Source organism: Fukomys damarensis, unplaced genomic scaffold (genome assembly GCF_012274545.1).
Source record: "Fukomys damarensis isolate Sample0158 unplaced genomic scaffold, DMR_v1.0_HiC HiC_scaffold_13, whole genome shotgun sequence".
Lineage (NCBI taxonomy): Eukaryota > Metazoa > Chordata > Mammalia > Rodentia > Bathyergidae > Fukomys > Fukomys damarensis.
In genome coordinates this window covers 10,286,672-10,301,555 of record NW_022900925.1, presented here as the reverse complement: position 1 = coordinate 10,301,555, position 14,884 = coordinate 10,286,672, and the positions used below count along the sequence as shown (strand labels likewise).

General features: G+C 47.0%; 1 protein-coding gene across 15 annotated transcripts in view; it reads right to left on the bottom strand.

The window, feature by feature from the left end:
• The window catches only part of Dlg4 (discs large MAGUK scaffold protein 4), a 25,064-nt gene that overhangs the window by 5,329 nt on the left and 4,851 nt on the right, over nucleotides 1-14,884 (bottom strand). The window contains exons 1-11 of one of the 15 annotated variants that reach the window (XM_010614796.3): nucleotides 14,810-14,834; nucleotides 11,902-11,967; nucleotides 8,492-8,545; nucleotides 8,293-8,352; nucleotides 7,965-8,089; nucleotides 7,699-7,868; nucleotides 7,474-7,610; nucleotides 7,168-7,312; nucleotides 1,025-1,320; nucleotides 741-843; nucleotides 354-468 (exon numbers count right to left, since the gene is read on the bottom strand). In XM_010614796.3, coding sequence (XP_010613098.2) covers nucleotides 354-468; nucleotides 741-843; nucleotides 1,025-1,320; nucleotides 7,168-7,312; nucleotides 7,474-7,610; nucleotides 7,699-7,868; nucleotides 7,965-8,089; nucleotides 8,293-8,352; nucleotides 8,492-8,545; nucleotides 11,902-11,967; nucleotides 14,810-14,824 — 1,286 coding nt within the window. In that variant the 5' untranslated portion in view covers nucleotides 14,825-14,834. Of the gene's footprint in view, nucleotides 1-353; nucleotides 469-740; nucleotides 844-1,024; nucleotides 1,321-7,167; nucleotides 7,313-7,473; nucleotides 7,647-7,698; nucleotides 7,869-7,964; nucleotides 8,090-8,292; nucleotides 8,353-8,491; nucleotides 8,546-9,164; nucleotides 9,754-11,802; nucleotides 11,968-14,809; nucleotides 14,835-14,884 lie in introns of those variants that run through there. The other 14 variants (XM_010614797.3, XM_010614795.3, XM_010614799.3 and 11 more) reach the window with 14 other exon arrangements.

Here is a 14,884-nt window from a genome sequence, read left to right as displayed (position 1 = left end):
AAAAAAAAAAAAAAAAAAAAAAAAAAAAAAAACAAGGGAAATCCTATAGGCCCTGCATAGATCCTTTAGGTGGCCAACTGTGAAGTAATGTGGGAGACCTTGAGGGAGTGCCAAGGTAATCAGGTCTAGGAGGCAACAGGGAGAGAGGGCAGAGCTATCTTCCAATCCAAAAGGAGTATTCAGATAGTTCACCTGTGCAGCTGAGCCTGTGAACACCAGCTAAACACTGGGTCTGGGTGGGGAAGTGCGAATCATGCAGGGTTTAGGGAAAGAGCTGACTGAGGAACAGGGGACAGGCATGGGAAAGAGGAATTCAATGGGGGATAAGGGGCCCAGCGCGGGAAGCCTCTGACCTGATGTAGAAACCCCTTTTGGGGTTGCTCCGCAGGGAGGCAGTCCCTGAGCCCAGGCTGCTATTCATAAGCTGTTCCCGAAGATCATGGATCTTCGCCTCGAATCGGCTGTACTCTAAGGAAGAACAAGGTTTCTGAACTCTGCCGAATTCTACTGTCATCCCTTCCACCCCACTAAAGCCATAGCTGAGAAGACAGAGTTCTGAGGACAATCTTTTTTTTTTTTTTCTTTTCCATAGCAGGAATTGAATCAAGGGATGAACTACAACCTCTCTTTTTCTGTTTTTGAGACAGGGTCTTGCCCAGATTGGGCTCACAGGACTGTACCATTAGCCTGGCCTCTGAGGACCATCTTAGCCACAAGACAGGACGCCTCGGGCCCGGTACCTTCTGGTTTATACTGAGCGATGATGGTGACCGTCTGACCCGCATTCTTCAGGGCAATGGCAGCCTGCTCATGGCTGGCATTACGGAGGTCAACACCATTGACCTAGAGAGGGAAGAAGAAGCTGAGTAGCCACAGAAAGGGAGGCAGCACATCCTGGGTCCGAGTGGAAGAGGGAGTAGTCCAGCAGGAGGACCAGGCTTCAGTCACCCAGCCCATTCCCAAGAGCTCCAGGCTCTGCCCTGGGGGACAGGGGCAGTGCAGCCAGGGTTAGGCCTTCCCTCACCGACAAGATCTGGTCCCCTTTCCGCAGCTCCCCACTGAGGTCCGCAGGGCCCCCAGCCAGAATGAAGGAGATGAAGATGCCTTCACCATCCTCGCCACCCACAATGTTGAAGCCTAGGCCCGTGGAGCCCCGGTGGATCACAATTCGCCTCGGTTCTCGGGGAATGTCTTCCTCCCCCAGCAGATCCTTGGCCACTGGGGAGTATCGCCGAGGGGAAGTGGGGGTCATGGCTGTGGGGTAATCAGTGCCAAGGTAGCTGCTGTGACTGATCTCGTTGTCCAGGTGCTGGGAATATGCTGAGGGAAGATACAGGAGGAAGGATGAAACAGCAATGCAAGGACAACAGCACCCACCAGTCCACCCGCTCTAGAGGGAACCAAGAGAGGCAGACTTGGGAGAAAAGGAAGTTATCTACCCTCAGCAGGGCAGTAAAGGGGACCTTTAGATCAGCAATGTGAGGGCCAGGATTTATAAATGACATCAAAGAATGGTTCTCCAAGTTCAAGGTCCCGAGTTCGATCCCCAGTACCAAAAAAAAAAAAAAATGGTTCTCTCAAGGGATAAAGGATCTGAAGATTATATGACCTCAGTATGCCAGGGGTAGTGAAGTCAAACAGGAATATTAAGAACATGCTTTTGGGATTTTTCTGTGTCTCTCAAATCTCTTAACCCACAAAAATTTTTTCTCTTGGCCATTCATTTGTTGAAAAACTAGGTCATTTGTCCGATAGATGTACCCACACTCTAGGAGGAAAATTCTAACAAAGAAATTCCTGCTTCCATCTCTGTGGTCCTGTTTAACTTGTGCCTCTACCCATGTTTTTCCTATAAATTGGAGATTTGTTCTAGAGATTCAAATTCATTGTGCAAGTATACTTCAAGATGGCTCTTTGTACTTCCTACTGAGTCACCAAGATTGAATACGTGGTTTTCTGTTAAATATGTCATCAGACTTGTTAATCCTTTATAAAATGTTATGTAATAGAATACCAATCAGTAAGTTGATATCATCCTACATGTTTAAACACTAAGATAATTTCAAATAAAATGAAAAGTACGCTGGGGATTTAGCTCAGTGGCACCACGCCTGCTTTGCAAGTGCAAGGTCCTGAGTTCTACCCCTGGTACCCCCCACCAAAAAAAAGAAAACTATACATTGGTTTTAGTGTATTTGGGAGAACCAAAAAAGAAAATAAATCACTTTTTTTTTAAAAAATCTTTTTAGTCAGGCATAGTGGCACATAGTTGTAATCCCAGTACTCTGGGAGGCTGAGGAAGGAGGATCATAAATTCGAGCCTGGCCTAGAAAACTGAGCAACACAGCAATATTCTGTCTCAAAATAAAAAAAAACTAAAAATAAATATTAAAAAATGGCTAGTGATGTAGCTCAGTGTGAAAGCCTTGTATTCAATTTCCAGTATCACAAAAAATAAATAAATAAAATTAAATAATAAAGTGTTTATTCAACCTTTCACTTAAATTCCTATAGCCACTGATGATCACTGCCTGGTTCTAATATTCATCAAAGACCAAGATATTATGATATTATCTCTTTTTTTCTTTTCAGGGGAGTATGAGAACATTTATGAGTAGGAGTTCTTTTATAAAGAACTGCCCTGGATCAACTTTTTGGTACCCCAAGGTACAATTTGTACAGGAAAGGGAAAGTGGATGCTTGACTCTCTCCCTTTATTCATGGTTTTCACAACGAATGGGTTCCCTGTCATCCTCCAAAGGTATCCAATTTTTTGTCTTTTTTCATTTTGTTTTGTTTTGCAATACTAGGGATTGAACCCAGGGAATTAGATATCCTAGGCAAGGGTTCCACCACTGAGATACATTCCTAGCCCAAAATGTATTTGATCATTGTTTTAGTTGGGGATTGTCATTGTTTTAGTTTTTGAGACAAAGTCTCACTATGTAGCCCAGGGTGGCCTCAAATTGGCAATTTTCCTGCTTTAGCCTCCCAAATGCTGGTATTACAAGGGTACACCTCTGCACCCAGCCTCCAATTATTTTTTAAGTATTATTATCACCTCATCAATTTTCACCTATTGAATGAGATTTGTTGTTGTTGTTGTTGTTGTTTTCGTTTTTTGAGACAGGGTCTCACTACATAGTTCAGGCTGGCCTTGAACTCACTACATAGTCTGGGCTGGTCTCTAACTCTTGGCAATCCTGCTGCTGCAGCCTCCCAAAACTGGAGTGCTGGGATTACAGATGTGTACTGCCATAACCAGCTATTGAATGTGTGGAGTGCTTTGGTCTGCAGACACTGCAGGCTGCCAAGTCATCGTGAGGAATTTCAGTCTCCTGTTTGCTGAGCTGTGTTGGGATTGTGGCTTATTTGCAGAAGTTCTTTGTTTAAGTCATCCTTGATCAAGATGTTTGTTCTGGGATGGCGACATTGCTTTTATGGTTGCTCCCTGCCTGAAGTTTGTTCCCCTGATAGTGATCGGAATGTGCTATAGTCGTGATCTTGTAACTTCTTGTTTCTGTCGAGTTAATATAGTTAGCAGGATATATAAAGGAAGGTTTTTTGTAAAAGCTTTAGACCTTCTCCCAAGATAATAAAGAAGCTTCAGAAGGATCCTGAGTGTTGCGTGCTTTCTTGCTGGCAAGCGGCTCGCGACAAATTGATCAAGATGTTTGTTCTGGGATGGCGACATTGCTTTTATGGTTGCTCCCTGCCTGAAGTTTGTTCCCCTGATAGTGATCGGAATGTGCTATAGTCGTGATCTTGTAACTTCTTGTTTCTGTCGAGTTAATATAGTTAGCAGGATATATAAAGGAAGGTTTTTTATAAGATCTTTAGACCTTCTCCCAAGATAATAAAGAAGCTTCAGAAAGATCCTGAGTGTTACATGCTTTCTTACTGACAAGCGGCTCGCGACATGAATGAGTTTTGATTGAATTTCAGGAGCCTCTTGAATGTGGCTCCTGTGTCTCTGACTTGGCCCTAGTAGTCATCGATACCTTCCTTGTGTCTAGTATGAAAGACATCAAAGCTCATCTTATACATTGATTGCCCAAGATATGCAAGCAGCCCTTTTCCCAAGGAGCCCAGGTTCCTTTTGGTTGGTTATAATATTTACAAATAATACTATGTGATTTTAGTATGTTTTTTGGTTTCAACTTTGCATGGCTGGGGATCAAACCTAGGGGTGCTTTACCACTGAGCCATAGACCATTTTATTTTTTTATTTTCAGATGAGGTCTCACTAACTTGCTTATGTTGGCCTCCTGCCTCAGCCTCACAAGTTGCTGGGAACAGGTGTACACTACCACACTCAGCTTTTAATATGGTTTTAAGTATGACTTTGTATTTAGTAGGGGCAGTCATATCTTATTTTTTTTTTCCAAAATGTCTTAGCTATTCTCCCACACATACTTTCTGCAATTGAACTTTAGAATCAACCTGCTAAGTTCCCAGAGGAAAGCAATATTAAAATTCTCACTAGTATTGCATAAAATGTACAGGCTAATTTATAGGTTTGAGATCTTTCACTTAATAAGATTTTCCATCTAGAAATACTGTTTTGTCTTTCAGTACAATTTCGTCATTTTCTTCATATAACTCTCACATTTCTTGTCAAGTTTATATTTCTTTTTTCTTTTCTTTTTTTTTTTTCTTCTTTTTTGGGGGGGTACCGGGGATCCAACTTGGGCCCTTGTGATTGTGAGGCAGGTAGCGGAACCACTGAGCCAAATCCCCAGCCCAAGTTTATATTTCTATTAGATGACAACAGTATTCCTTCCTACCCTATCCTTCCCCATTCGAGTCCTAACAATCAAAAATGTTATGACAAAATTGTCCCAACAAAATTACCCAGGTTGAGAATTACTGCTTTTATTAAAGCAAGATATATCACGTACAGGTACAAATTCCCTATAATGAATATTATCATTATGTATATCTAAAATGTACCAATAAGAGTTTGCCTCAAAAAGAAGAGCTGGGCATGGTGGAGCACGTCTATAATCCCAGCACTCAGGAGCCCTGAAAGGCTGGGGAACACAGTGAGCTTAAGGCCAGGCTGAACTACATGAGACCCTATCTCAACAAAAACAGAGACAGAGAGAAAAAGGGGCGGGGGAGGGAGAATTACTGCTTTAGAGCAAGTCAAAACAAGAATAAAAAATAAATGTTATATTTGAAAAGACAGAATGTAAATTATCCTTATTTGTAAATTATACTATAGCCCATCCAGATTAAAATCTAAGTGAATTAACTGGCCAGGCATAGTGTCTCAGACTCTGGGAAACTGAAGCAGGAGGACCACAAGTTTTAAGCCTACCCAGCCTGGGCCATTTAGTGATTCAGCAAGACCTTGTTCTCAAAAAAAGCAAATTAATTAAGAACCTCAGAAATAAAATGAGACATTAAGAACATAGCTCTGAGGCCAGGGATGTAGCTCAGTTGTGTTTCACCTGCCTGACTAGCTCAAGGTCCTGAGTTTGTTTTCCCAGTATTAAAAAAAAAAAAAAAATAGCTGTGTAAGATAAATAACAAGAATTCATAGCAATAAGATAAAGAAGTAAGAAAAAAATAAAAAGAAAATAAATGGGTAAAAAGATACCTATTTTACAATATTCTACAAGGGGCTGAGAGTAGAGCACTTAACTAATGTGTAAGGCCCTGGGTCCTATCTCTAGGACTAAAAAATATTTTTTCTATAAAATTCTAGGGGCCAGGGATTTAGCTCAGTGGTTCTGCTGCCTGCCTTGCAAGCAGAGTCCTGAGTTCGATCCCTGGTACAAAAAAAAAAAAAAAAAAAAAAAAAAAAATTTCTTGGAGGCAGGCATCATAGCACACACCTGTAAGCACAGCACTTGGGAGCCTGAGGCAGGAGGGGCACTGTAAGTTTGAGGCCAACTTGAACTACATAGCAAGACCTTGTCTAAATAGCAAAACAAAATAAAATCTTGGAAATTCCAAGAACAACAAAGATTTATCACATCCCAAAATATCAATAATACCAACAGTGAGAAACTCTGCTCAAAAGCAATGAATAATAGGAGTAGTGATAAGGAGCATCCTTGCCTAAATCCTAAACTAATGGATACACTGCTAGGATTTTATCATTATAAAAGGTTCATTGTTAGATGTTGATAACTACTCTTTATCATGTTAAGGAAAACTCTGCTCCTAGTTTATTAAAAATTTCATCTAAAAATAGATGTTGAATTTGATCAACTGACCTTCCTATATCTACTTGAGATGATCTTACAGTTTTTCTCACTTAACTTTTTAGTATAATGAATTATATTAATAGATTTCCATCCGGGTATATAGTGGAGTATGTTTGTAATCCCAGCACTCTGGGAGGCTGATTCAGGAGGATTCACAAGTTCAAATCCAGCTTGGGCAACTTAGAGACTTATCAAGACCTTCTTTCAAAAATTAAAAAAGAAAAAAAAAATTTTAAGGCTGGGGATGCAGCTCAGTGCAAAGGTCCTGGGTTCAATCCTCAGTACCACTAAACATTTAAATAAATAGACTGAAGATGTAGCTCAGTGGTACAGCCTGCTTTTGTTCAATCTATAGTTCTAGGAAAAAAAAAAAAAAAGATAAAGGAGACAGGAAGATTTCCTAATATTGAACCATCTTTAGTTTTCTAAAACAAATCTTAATTTGTCAATGTTATTCTCTAATATGCTACTCTGTTTATGTTCCTACTATGGTACTAAAAACATTTATATTTCTATTTACAAGTAATCATGGTCTCTAGTTTCCTTCTTTTGTATTATCTTTGTGAGCGTTTGAACATTTGTACATGTACTGCCAAAGGGAGCACCTATTTGAACATCTGATTTGGTCTCCTAAAATGAGACGTAAGGCCTGGTTTTCTACACTCTGAAAGCACCTAAAATCATCTATTCCTTGAACATTTAATCAAATTAGCATAAAACTTTGTGCCTTGAGGGCCTGAGGGAAAGAGTGGTGTCACTGGCAATCTTTTCTAGTGCTTCTATGGTGACTGATTTCCCATCTCTTTCCAACCACAGAAAGGATCAAATGTATAACCATATCATGAGGTAAAATGCAGAGGAGTGGCCACAGGAGCTTCTGTGGCACTGCACTTCATGGGGGTAATGGGGATGCGATAATGGGGATTGCTGGGGTTTGGAGGGCTCTCACAGGTTGTGATGTCAGGGGGAGCATAGCTGTCACTCAGGTAGGCATTGCTGGGCTTGGCCACCTTTAGGTAGACAACATCATACGTGTTCTTCAAGGCTGCCACAGCATCCTCATGCATGACGTCCTCCAGCCCCACGCTGTTGACCTGGGGTCAAGGGAAGCAAAGCTCAGACAAAGTAAGAAGTAGACAGAAGAAATAGACAGAAGAAGATAGATGCACTAGAGTAAAGTGGTAGAAATCCTGGGCCTGCCAGAACGTGTAGGTGAGATCTAGGTTTGAGATAGGAAAGTGCTGGAGGTCCTCACCGCTAGGATCTTGTCTCCAATCTGCAACCTCCCATCCTTGTGGGCGGCACCCCCTTCAATGATCTTCGTTACATAGATGCTATTATCTCCTGGGATATGCTGGTTTCCTACACCCCCTGCGATGCTGAAGCCAAGACCTGAATGCAGGAAAGTACAGAGGTATGCCCAGCTGCCTGGGAGGGAGCAAGACAGTTAGGACAGAGTCAGGACAAAACGGATTACTACCTTTAGGCCCCTTGATGAGCTTGATCTCCATGACCTTCTCAGCTGGGGGCTTTCGGCGCATGACATAGAGGCGCACGATGGAGCCTGCCTCTTTGAGGGCCTCCACTGCAGCTGAATGGGTCACCTCCCGCACATCCACTTCATTTACAAAAAGGATGCTATCGTTGACCCTGGGAGCAGCAAGCTGGGTCTAAGCCAAGAGCTTCCTGCTGCCCTGGCTCTCCCTTTAAAGGGAACTAGCTTCCTAACCCGCATCCTTTTCCCACCTGAGGCGGCCATCCTGGGCTGCAGCCCCACCAGGAATGATCTTGGTGATGAAAATAGATGGGTCGTCACCAATGTGCGGGTTGTCAGTTCCACCTGCGATGCTGAAGCCCAGACCTGAGTTACCCTGAAAAGAAGGAGGGCAAGAGGGTTAGTTCCCCACACTGCCCAGTTGTGGCAAGGCTAGTAATGAGGGGAAAGGCTTGGAGAGTGGCAGCCAGAACACAAAGGGACATGGTTAAGGGGCTAGCCACCTAGAAAACAAGCACAGAGAGACCCGGATAGGGAGCCAAGGGGATGGATGGAAGATGGATGGAGGAGCTGGCTCACCCTTTCCAATGTAATTTCCTCGTATTCCATCTCCCCCTCAGTCCCATTCACCTGTAACTCCAGCACGGGACAAAAACACAGAAACAGTGAGATAAACATTCCAACGTGAGAATCTGCCACTCCCTTCCCATGCAGGGACCCTGGCCCTCCCTTCCTTCCCCTTCTACAATGGTCCAGCCTAAAAATCTAAACAACTCACATATCCTGGAGCTTCTAGGGTGTCTGTGTTGACAATCACAGGAGGAGAATTGGCCTGCAAAGAAAGAGGAGAGACGAAAAGCTGTCTGAGCCTTGGTTCCAAAGAGAGCCCATAACGAAGGGTGGGTCCCACCAGCCTAGCTCCCTTTTCAAATGCTTAGCCAAACCCACTCGCCACCCTTGGGGCTCCTCAAGGACACAGACTCAGTCCACATAACACAGACACACATGCACAGATGCACACGTGCAAGGATCCAACTCTACTCTGCCCAGCCCAGGCCCCCTGCATGTAGAAGGAGGTGTCTGAGAAGCAAGAAGAGAGAGACAGCCAGACGGAGAGGGGAGCAGCAGATGGTAAAGAGGGGAGAGGCTGGTGGGGAGCCTCTCACCGGATGTAACACTACAGGGTGTTACATGCCTTCTGTGCTACACACATATACCCCTGGGCTCATGTCCACCAGGTCTTCCTCTCCCCTTTCCAGCCTCCCTTTCTGTCCCTATCCCCCCATATTTACCCAGATAGCTTTATAATCCTAACCCAGATTTGTCCCTCACCTTCGCACACATTGCCCTGAAACCTATGCCCGGAAATCCGGGATTTCCCCAATTGAAGGCCCCTCCCTCCTTCTCTCTCACCCACCAAACACTCTACCCCTTCCTCCAGGGACTGTTACCTAGCAACGGTATCCATGACCAGCCAAGACCTGGGAGACCCACCTCCTGCAGGCCCTGTCGTCAAGACAACAGGCGGCGGGGGTGTGGGTGGCCTAGGATCAGCAGGACTCCCGAGAGCCGAACGGCTCTGCTAGCCCCGCCCCTCCGGCCCTATGCCCCACTCCCCCAGAACCCGGCCCATAGGAGGCCAGGCCGAAGAGGCTCTTGGGCACAGCGCATCCTGAATAAGCTGTCTTCTACTTCTCAGCGCCCCTCACCCTACTAAATGTACAGAATGTCAAGAGTGGGTAGTGGTGAAAGACATCCGGGTCTTAGCCTCCTCATCTACTCTTCCCCCACCCCCAGCTCATTTAGGAAAGGGTTAAAGTGAGGCGTGCCCAGGTCTGTGACGTCAGTCGTCTTGACGCAGCCCGGTATCGCGGACTCCCAGGCGGGGCCGGCTTTAGGCCGGTCCAAGGGGCTTCCCCAGTTGCCAAGGCAACAGATGCCACGTCTCCATGGCAATTGGGGTGGCGGCCAAGAACATCCTTCCGGGGTCCCCAACCTATTTCTTTATCAAATATTTATTTGAGGAGACCTAGGGCGAGGATTCCACCGTCTCCGGCTCTCCCCCTCCAAAGGGGTCTCTCCTCCTTCCTACTCCTATTTCTGTCCTAGAAGCTACCAGCCACTTTTCAGCCTCTATAATAGATTTCATACTCATAATTCTAATAATGCTACCCCCGACCCTCCACATTGCAGCAAATGCTGTTGTCCAGCCAACAGCCATTGACAGCCAAAATCTCATCCACATATTCAACCTACATGGCATACCCTCCCCTCAATCACCATCTGGATCCTAAAACTTCTCCTTCTACCTCATCCTTCATCACTACATTTCTCATTATCTCCACCTCATCCATACCCTCCATCTAGATCCTTATTCTCATCCTCAATATTTCCACACTCCAACCCCAGCCTCCATTCTTCATCAGCTTCCTCTCCCTATCCCACTCTGGAACCCCACCCCTTATCAATCCCTGTTCTAACTCTCCTTCCCAATTTGATTCCCCAGAGAGACCCTCATCTTTCTCCCTTACCCTATCTCCAAACCTTCAAGATTCTATCCCCGAATCAGTCCTTCACCTCTCAACCCACTCCATCTCCTCTGAAAACTGGGGCTTCTCATTTCCCAGCTGAGGCCTTGTCTTGAGAGGTCCCACAATCATAGATGGCCTCCAGTGGTCTCCTCCCACTCCCATCTGTTTCTATATCTCTGGTCCATGCATTCCCTAGCTCCACTGCCTTGCTTGTACTAACTATCACCCCTCAAGCCTCCCTTCTCTGTCCTCCTCCTCCCCAGGGCCTTAACAGCCCCATCTTGCAAAGACATCTAGAATTTTCCTTCATCAATGCAGCCTCAGAGTTGCAAACAAATGCATGCTCTAAACTGTTCCTATTTCCAGGGCCTCTTCCTTCCTCTTAACCACCAGCTCAATCCACTGCCCAGACTGCACACCTCATCCCTGTCTGTCCCCTGTTCCAGGACCTTTCCTTTCCTATCCCCCTCCAACTCTCCCCCTGCCACTTTGAGCCCCAGGGCCTGCTGTGATCCCCTCCCTTGGTTCAGTGACCTCCCTATTTATTACTGAAATGACAGCAACTTCCCCCTTCCCGGGACATCCCATACTCAATCTCACTGCTTGACTGGTACTCTCCATTCCTCAGAAGAGACTGAGGGGGAAGATGGAAAGTGGACTGGACTGGAGAAGGGAAAGCACACTGTGAGCACCAAGAAGGGGAAGGGGAAACAGGTGGTGGTGAATAATAACAGGGAAAGGGAGAATAGAAAGAAGATATGGGTGGAGGTGAGCCCAAGAAGAAGAGAGAAACTGGGAAAACGGGAGCTGGCTGACCTGCACAGAGGACTGATCAGGCCACAGAGGCCTGAGCTGGGGATCAGCGAGAGGGGGAAGGAGATGCGTGGGAGGAAGAGAGACACAGCATCAAGAACCAGCCCGCCAGCCAGCAGGGAGGGAAAGGCTGGGGGGGCGGGGGCAGAGCACAGGAGGAGAGCAAAGGCTGGGTCAGACAGAGGAAAAGGCAGAACGGCCCCAACGTGAAGTCTCAGGCAAGACAGATGGAAAAGGCTGGAGACTAAGGGACAGAAAGAGCAGAGCCCAGAGGCAGAAGTAGGGGAGGAGGCAGAGAAGAGACAGGAGAGCAAATGAGGGCAGCAGCAGGCACTTAGAACAGAGCTCTGGACACAGAAAACGGAAGGGGAGGTTGGGATGTGAAAGAATGAAGAAGGCTGCGGTAGGGGGGGCCTTCAGGGAAAGGCACATATCTCAACACAGGCACACACACACACACACACACACACACACACACACACACACACAACACACACGCACGCTTGGGCTTTAGGCTACACATCCCCTTCCGCTTGCCTGACCTGTTTCTCCTCTGTGGGACCAAACTGTTTCCAACACTCCCCTCCCAAAACGTCCCCTCCCCCCAGGCCCCAGGAGCCCAAGCCCAGGATGCCCCTTCCAGCTCCCCCACCCCCATAGCTTTTGCCCTACAGACCCTTTGGAGTTGCTGCAGCTCCGAGGCTCCGAGGGCCGCACTGGGGAGGGGGCCGCCAGGGTCTCCTACCTTGAGGGGGGAGAGGTGGGCGTGGCCCACGACCCCGTGGACGGCCTCGAGGTGGGACAAGTTCCTCTCCGCCACGTGCACCAGCTCGGGGGCGTTTACCTGGTTGGGGAGGTGGGCCGGGCTGTGCTCCAGAGGGGGCGTGTCTTCATCTTGGTAGCGGTATTTCTGGGTATGGGGACCGAGGTGTCATTAGGCTGTCCCAGTGCCTCAGGCTCCAGTAGGCCCGCCTCAGCCGGCTGCTTCCTCTTCCCCTAGCCTGTGCCGTGCGGAGGGCCCTGGGGCCTGATCAGCTCCTCCCCATCCCTCTCCTCCAGCCCATTGGCTCCCCTCTCTCCACCCTCCCAACAGCCCCCTCTCCTGCCAGAGCCTCAGCATCTCTCTTCTCTCCCGAAGCCCCATCCCTATCCCCCAACTCTCACACCTCACAGCCCTGGACCCTGGCCTTATACCAGCACCTCCCTTCTTTTGGCATCTATGTCTTCACCCCTTTCCCAGGCTTTCACTTTCCTCTCCCTCTATCCTTCAAGAGCTCTAGTCCCTGACCCTTCTCCACAACCCATCCTCCACATCCCAACCCTACCTTCTCTGCTTCTCTAAGACTCCCTTTCCTGTACTCCACTTGGTGCTGTTACTCTGCACCCCACCTTCATTGCCTCAGTCTCCCCATTGCAGCCTCTACCCCATGAACTACTGGCTCTCCAGCACCTTGCATGCCTGAGGGAGGGATCAAAGTCAGACCTTTCAACTAGGAGGTACTTAGTTAGCATCAGCGCCCCCAGGTAAGGCAAGGCTAAGCCTGTTCCACTATTCCTTCACTGGCCTGGGTAGTTCTCAAGTAGTCAGCAAAAAGGACCCAGAACTAGCCCCAACCCTGCACTAGCAGACAGCTCAACCAGCTAATCTGGATATACTAGAAAGGGATGGATGAATGGTCCAGGGATTTAGCTCAGTGGTGCCACTGCCTGCCTCGTAAACCCAAGGCCCTGAGTTCAATCCCCAGAACTACAAAAAGAAAAAAATTAAAGGGGTGGATGAGATGAGGGAGGCAGGAGGAACAGAGGCAGAAGGGCTGAGGAGAGGGCAGGAATGGGCACCAGGTCCCCTGATTGGGGAAGATGATAATACTAGAGCCTCAGAGTGAATTTCTGATCTCCCTCTGGCCTTTTGGGTTAAAGATCCAACATGTCTAGATTCTCTGCCCAATTAAGTAGTTGCCATCTCAAGGGCCTCCTCTACTAGCTTAATAGGGACATCAGTAAATGAAATTAACTGTGGGCCAGAGAAAGAGAAAGGGCAGGTGGTGGCAGCATTGAATGGCAGCAACTCTGCATGGCTCCTTCCACATCTCTGCCCTCCTGTGCCCCGCTCCTTGGGAGTTGTCTCCCACAGAACCAAACCAGCCCAGACACTAGGATTAGGAAAGGATGAAGAGATTACTAGAAGCAGAGCTCCCTCGGGAACTGAAGAAGTCAGAATACACCACTGCTGCACTGGAAAAGAAGCAGAAGTTCTCTCCCAAAAGTTTCTAAGAAGCTGAGAGTACCTCAACATAGGGAGGGCAAGAGTTGCAAGATAAAACAGGAGGAAGACTAACAAGTAAACTGCCTGATACTACAGTAGGATTCTGAAAATTCTGAGGAGAATGAACCAAAGCTGAGAATGCAACCCAACTTCGTGATTAACTAAGGGCAACTAAGAGAATGGAAGAGGAAAATGGTCCTGTCAACATAAAGACACTGAACCCAGGGGATAGACACAACTAGAATTAAGCATCCTGATATGTTTAAAGAACCTTTCAAAAAAGAAAATAGGAGTGTATCAAGCATGGGTCACAGTCTTAGAGAGAGAATCCTGAACTGCAGGTGTCAATACCAAAGCCACAAAAAGTGGAGAGGTAGGAAAGTGGAGTGAGTTCAGTCAAAATAGCCCTCCTTGATCCCCGGTACCCTCCCCGCAAAATAGCTTTCTTCAAAGGCTGAACTACCTTGTTCAACAATCATAAAAACTGAAAGAGGTTGTTCATTTCATATCCTGAGAGGGACAGTGCAGTAGCTGAGGAACAAGGCCCCAGAATGGAGGAATCCAGGAGAAAGAGAAGGAAGCAGCTCTCTCCTCTCACTTCTTAAAGCCCCAAGTTCCCTGCAAGATAGGGACAGGGCCAAAACTCGAAGCTCCAAGTTTTGGAGTCTGAAGAAAGAGTTTGAGTCCAGTGTTCCTCCATCTTCACCCCACCTACAGAGAAAATTTTTGAATGTGATGAAGAAATGTCAGGGTACACCAAAAGAACGGGAGCATGAATAGGAACATTGTTTATTCTACAGAGGAAATGAAGGTAAAATTTATCACAGTGAGACCCCATCTTTCCCTTCCAGGGTGTCTGGCACTAAGATTTTTTGAGATTGGAAGACAACATGAGTGAAATGGGGAACACAAAATGAAGAACCAAAGTTCTTCTTCAAAATGTGGCTGAAGGAAGTCAGGCCTATACATGGGGGGGTCCTGGAGGAATGGGGTGGGGGACAGCAATTCTGAAACTGCAGACTGGGGGTGGAGATGTCAGCATAACTCAGTCTGGCTAATAGGGCAACTAAAGCAGAACAGGAAGAAGGATCCCCTCCTTTAATACACTGGGCCTCTAGACTCTGATGGTGACAACTAGGATGCTATTGGGACAAGTCAACACACCCTGACATATTAGGGCCCAAGACAAGTAAAAGGCCTGGAGGGACCAGACGTGGTGACCAGTAGTTGTTCCTTCTCCCTTACCCCTCCCCACCAAAGCCCCAGTTGCACAGAATAACCTGAAACCGAGGCTTTCACCCCAGAGGGGTGTAAGTTAAAGTAGATGATAATCGGGGCGACCCGTTGCGCCTGTTTTCCAGAAGTGGCAACCCAGAGACCCCACACCAAGCAGAGGGAAGAGCGATAGCACTTGAAGCTCGCACCCAGAGATTTGAAGGGTCCGGGAAGAGGGGAGCGGGGCCGGATCCCGTACCGCGGCACGTACCACGCAAAGACACATGGAGGCGAATCTGTTCCGAGCCGACATGGAGATAGGGAGGGGGACTTAGGGCAGGGGGTG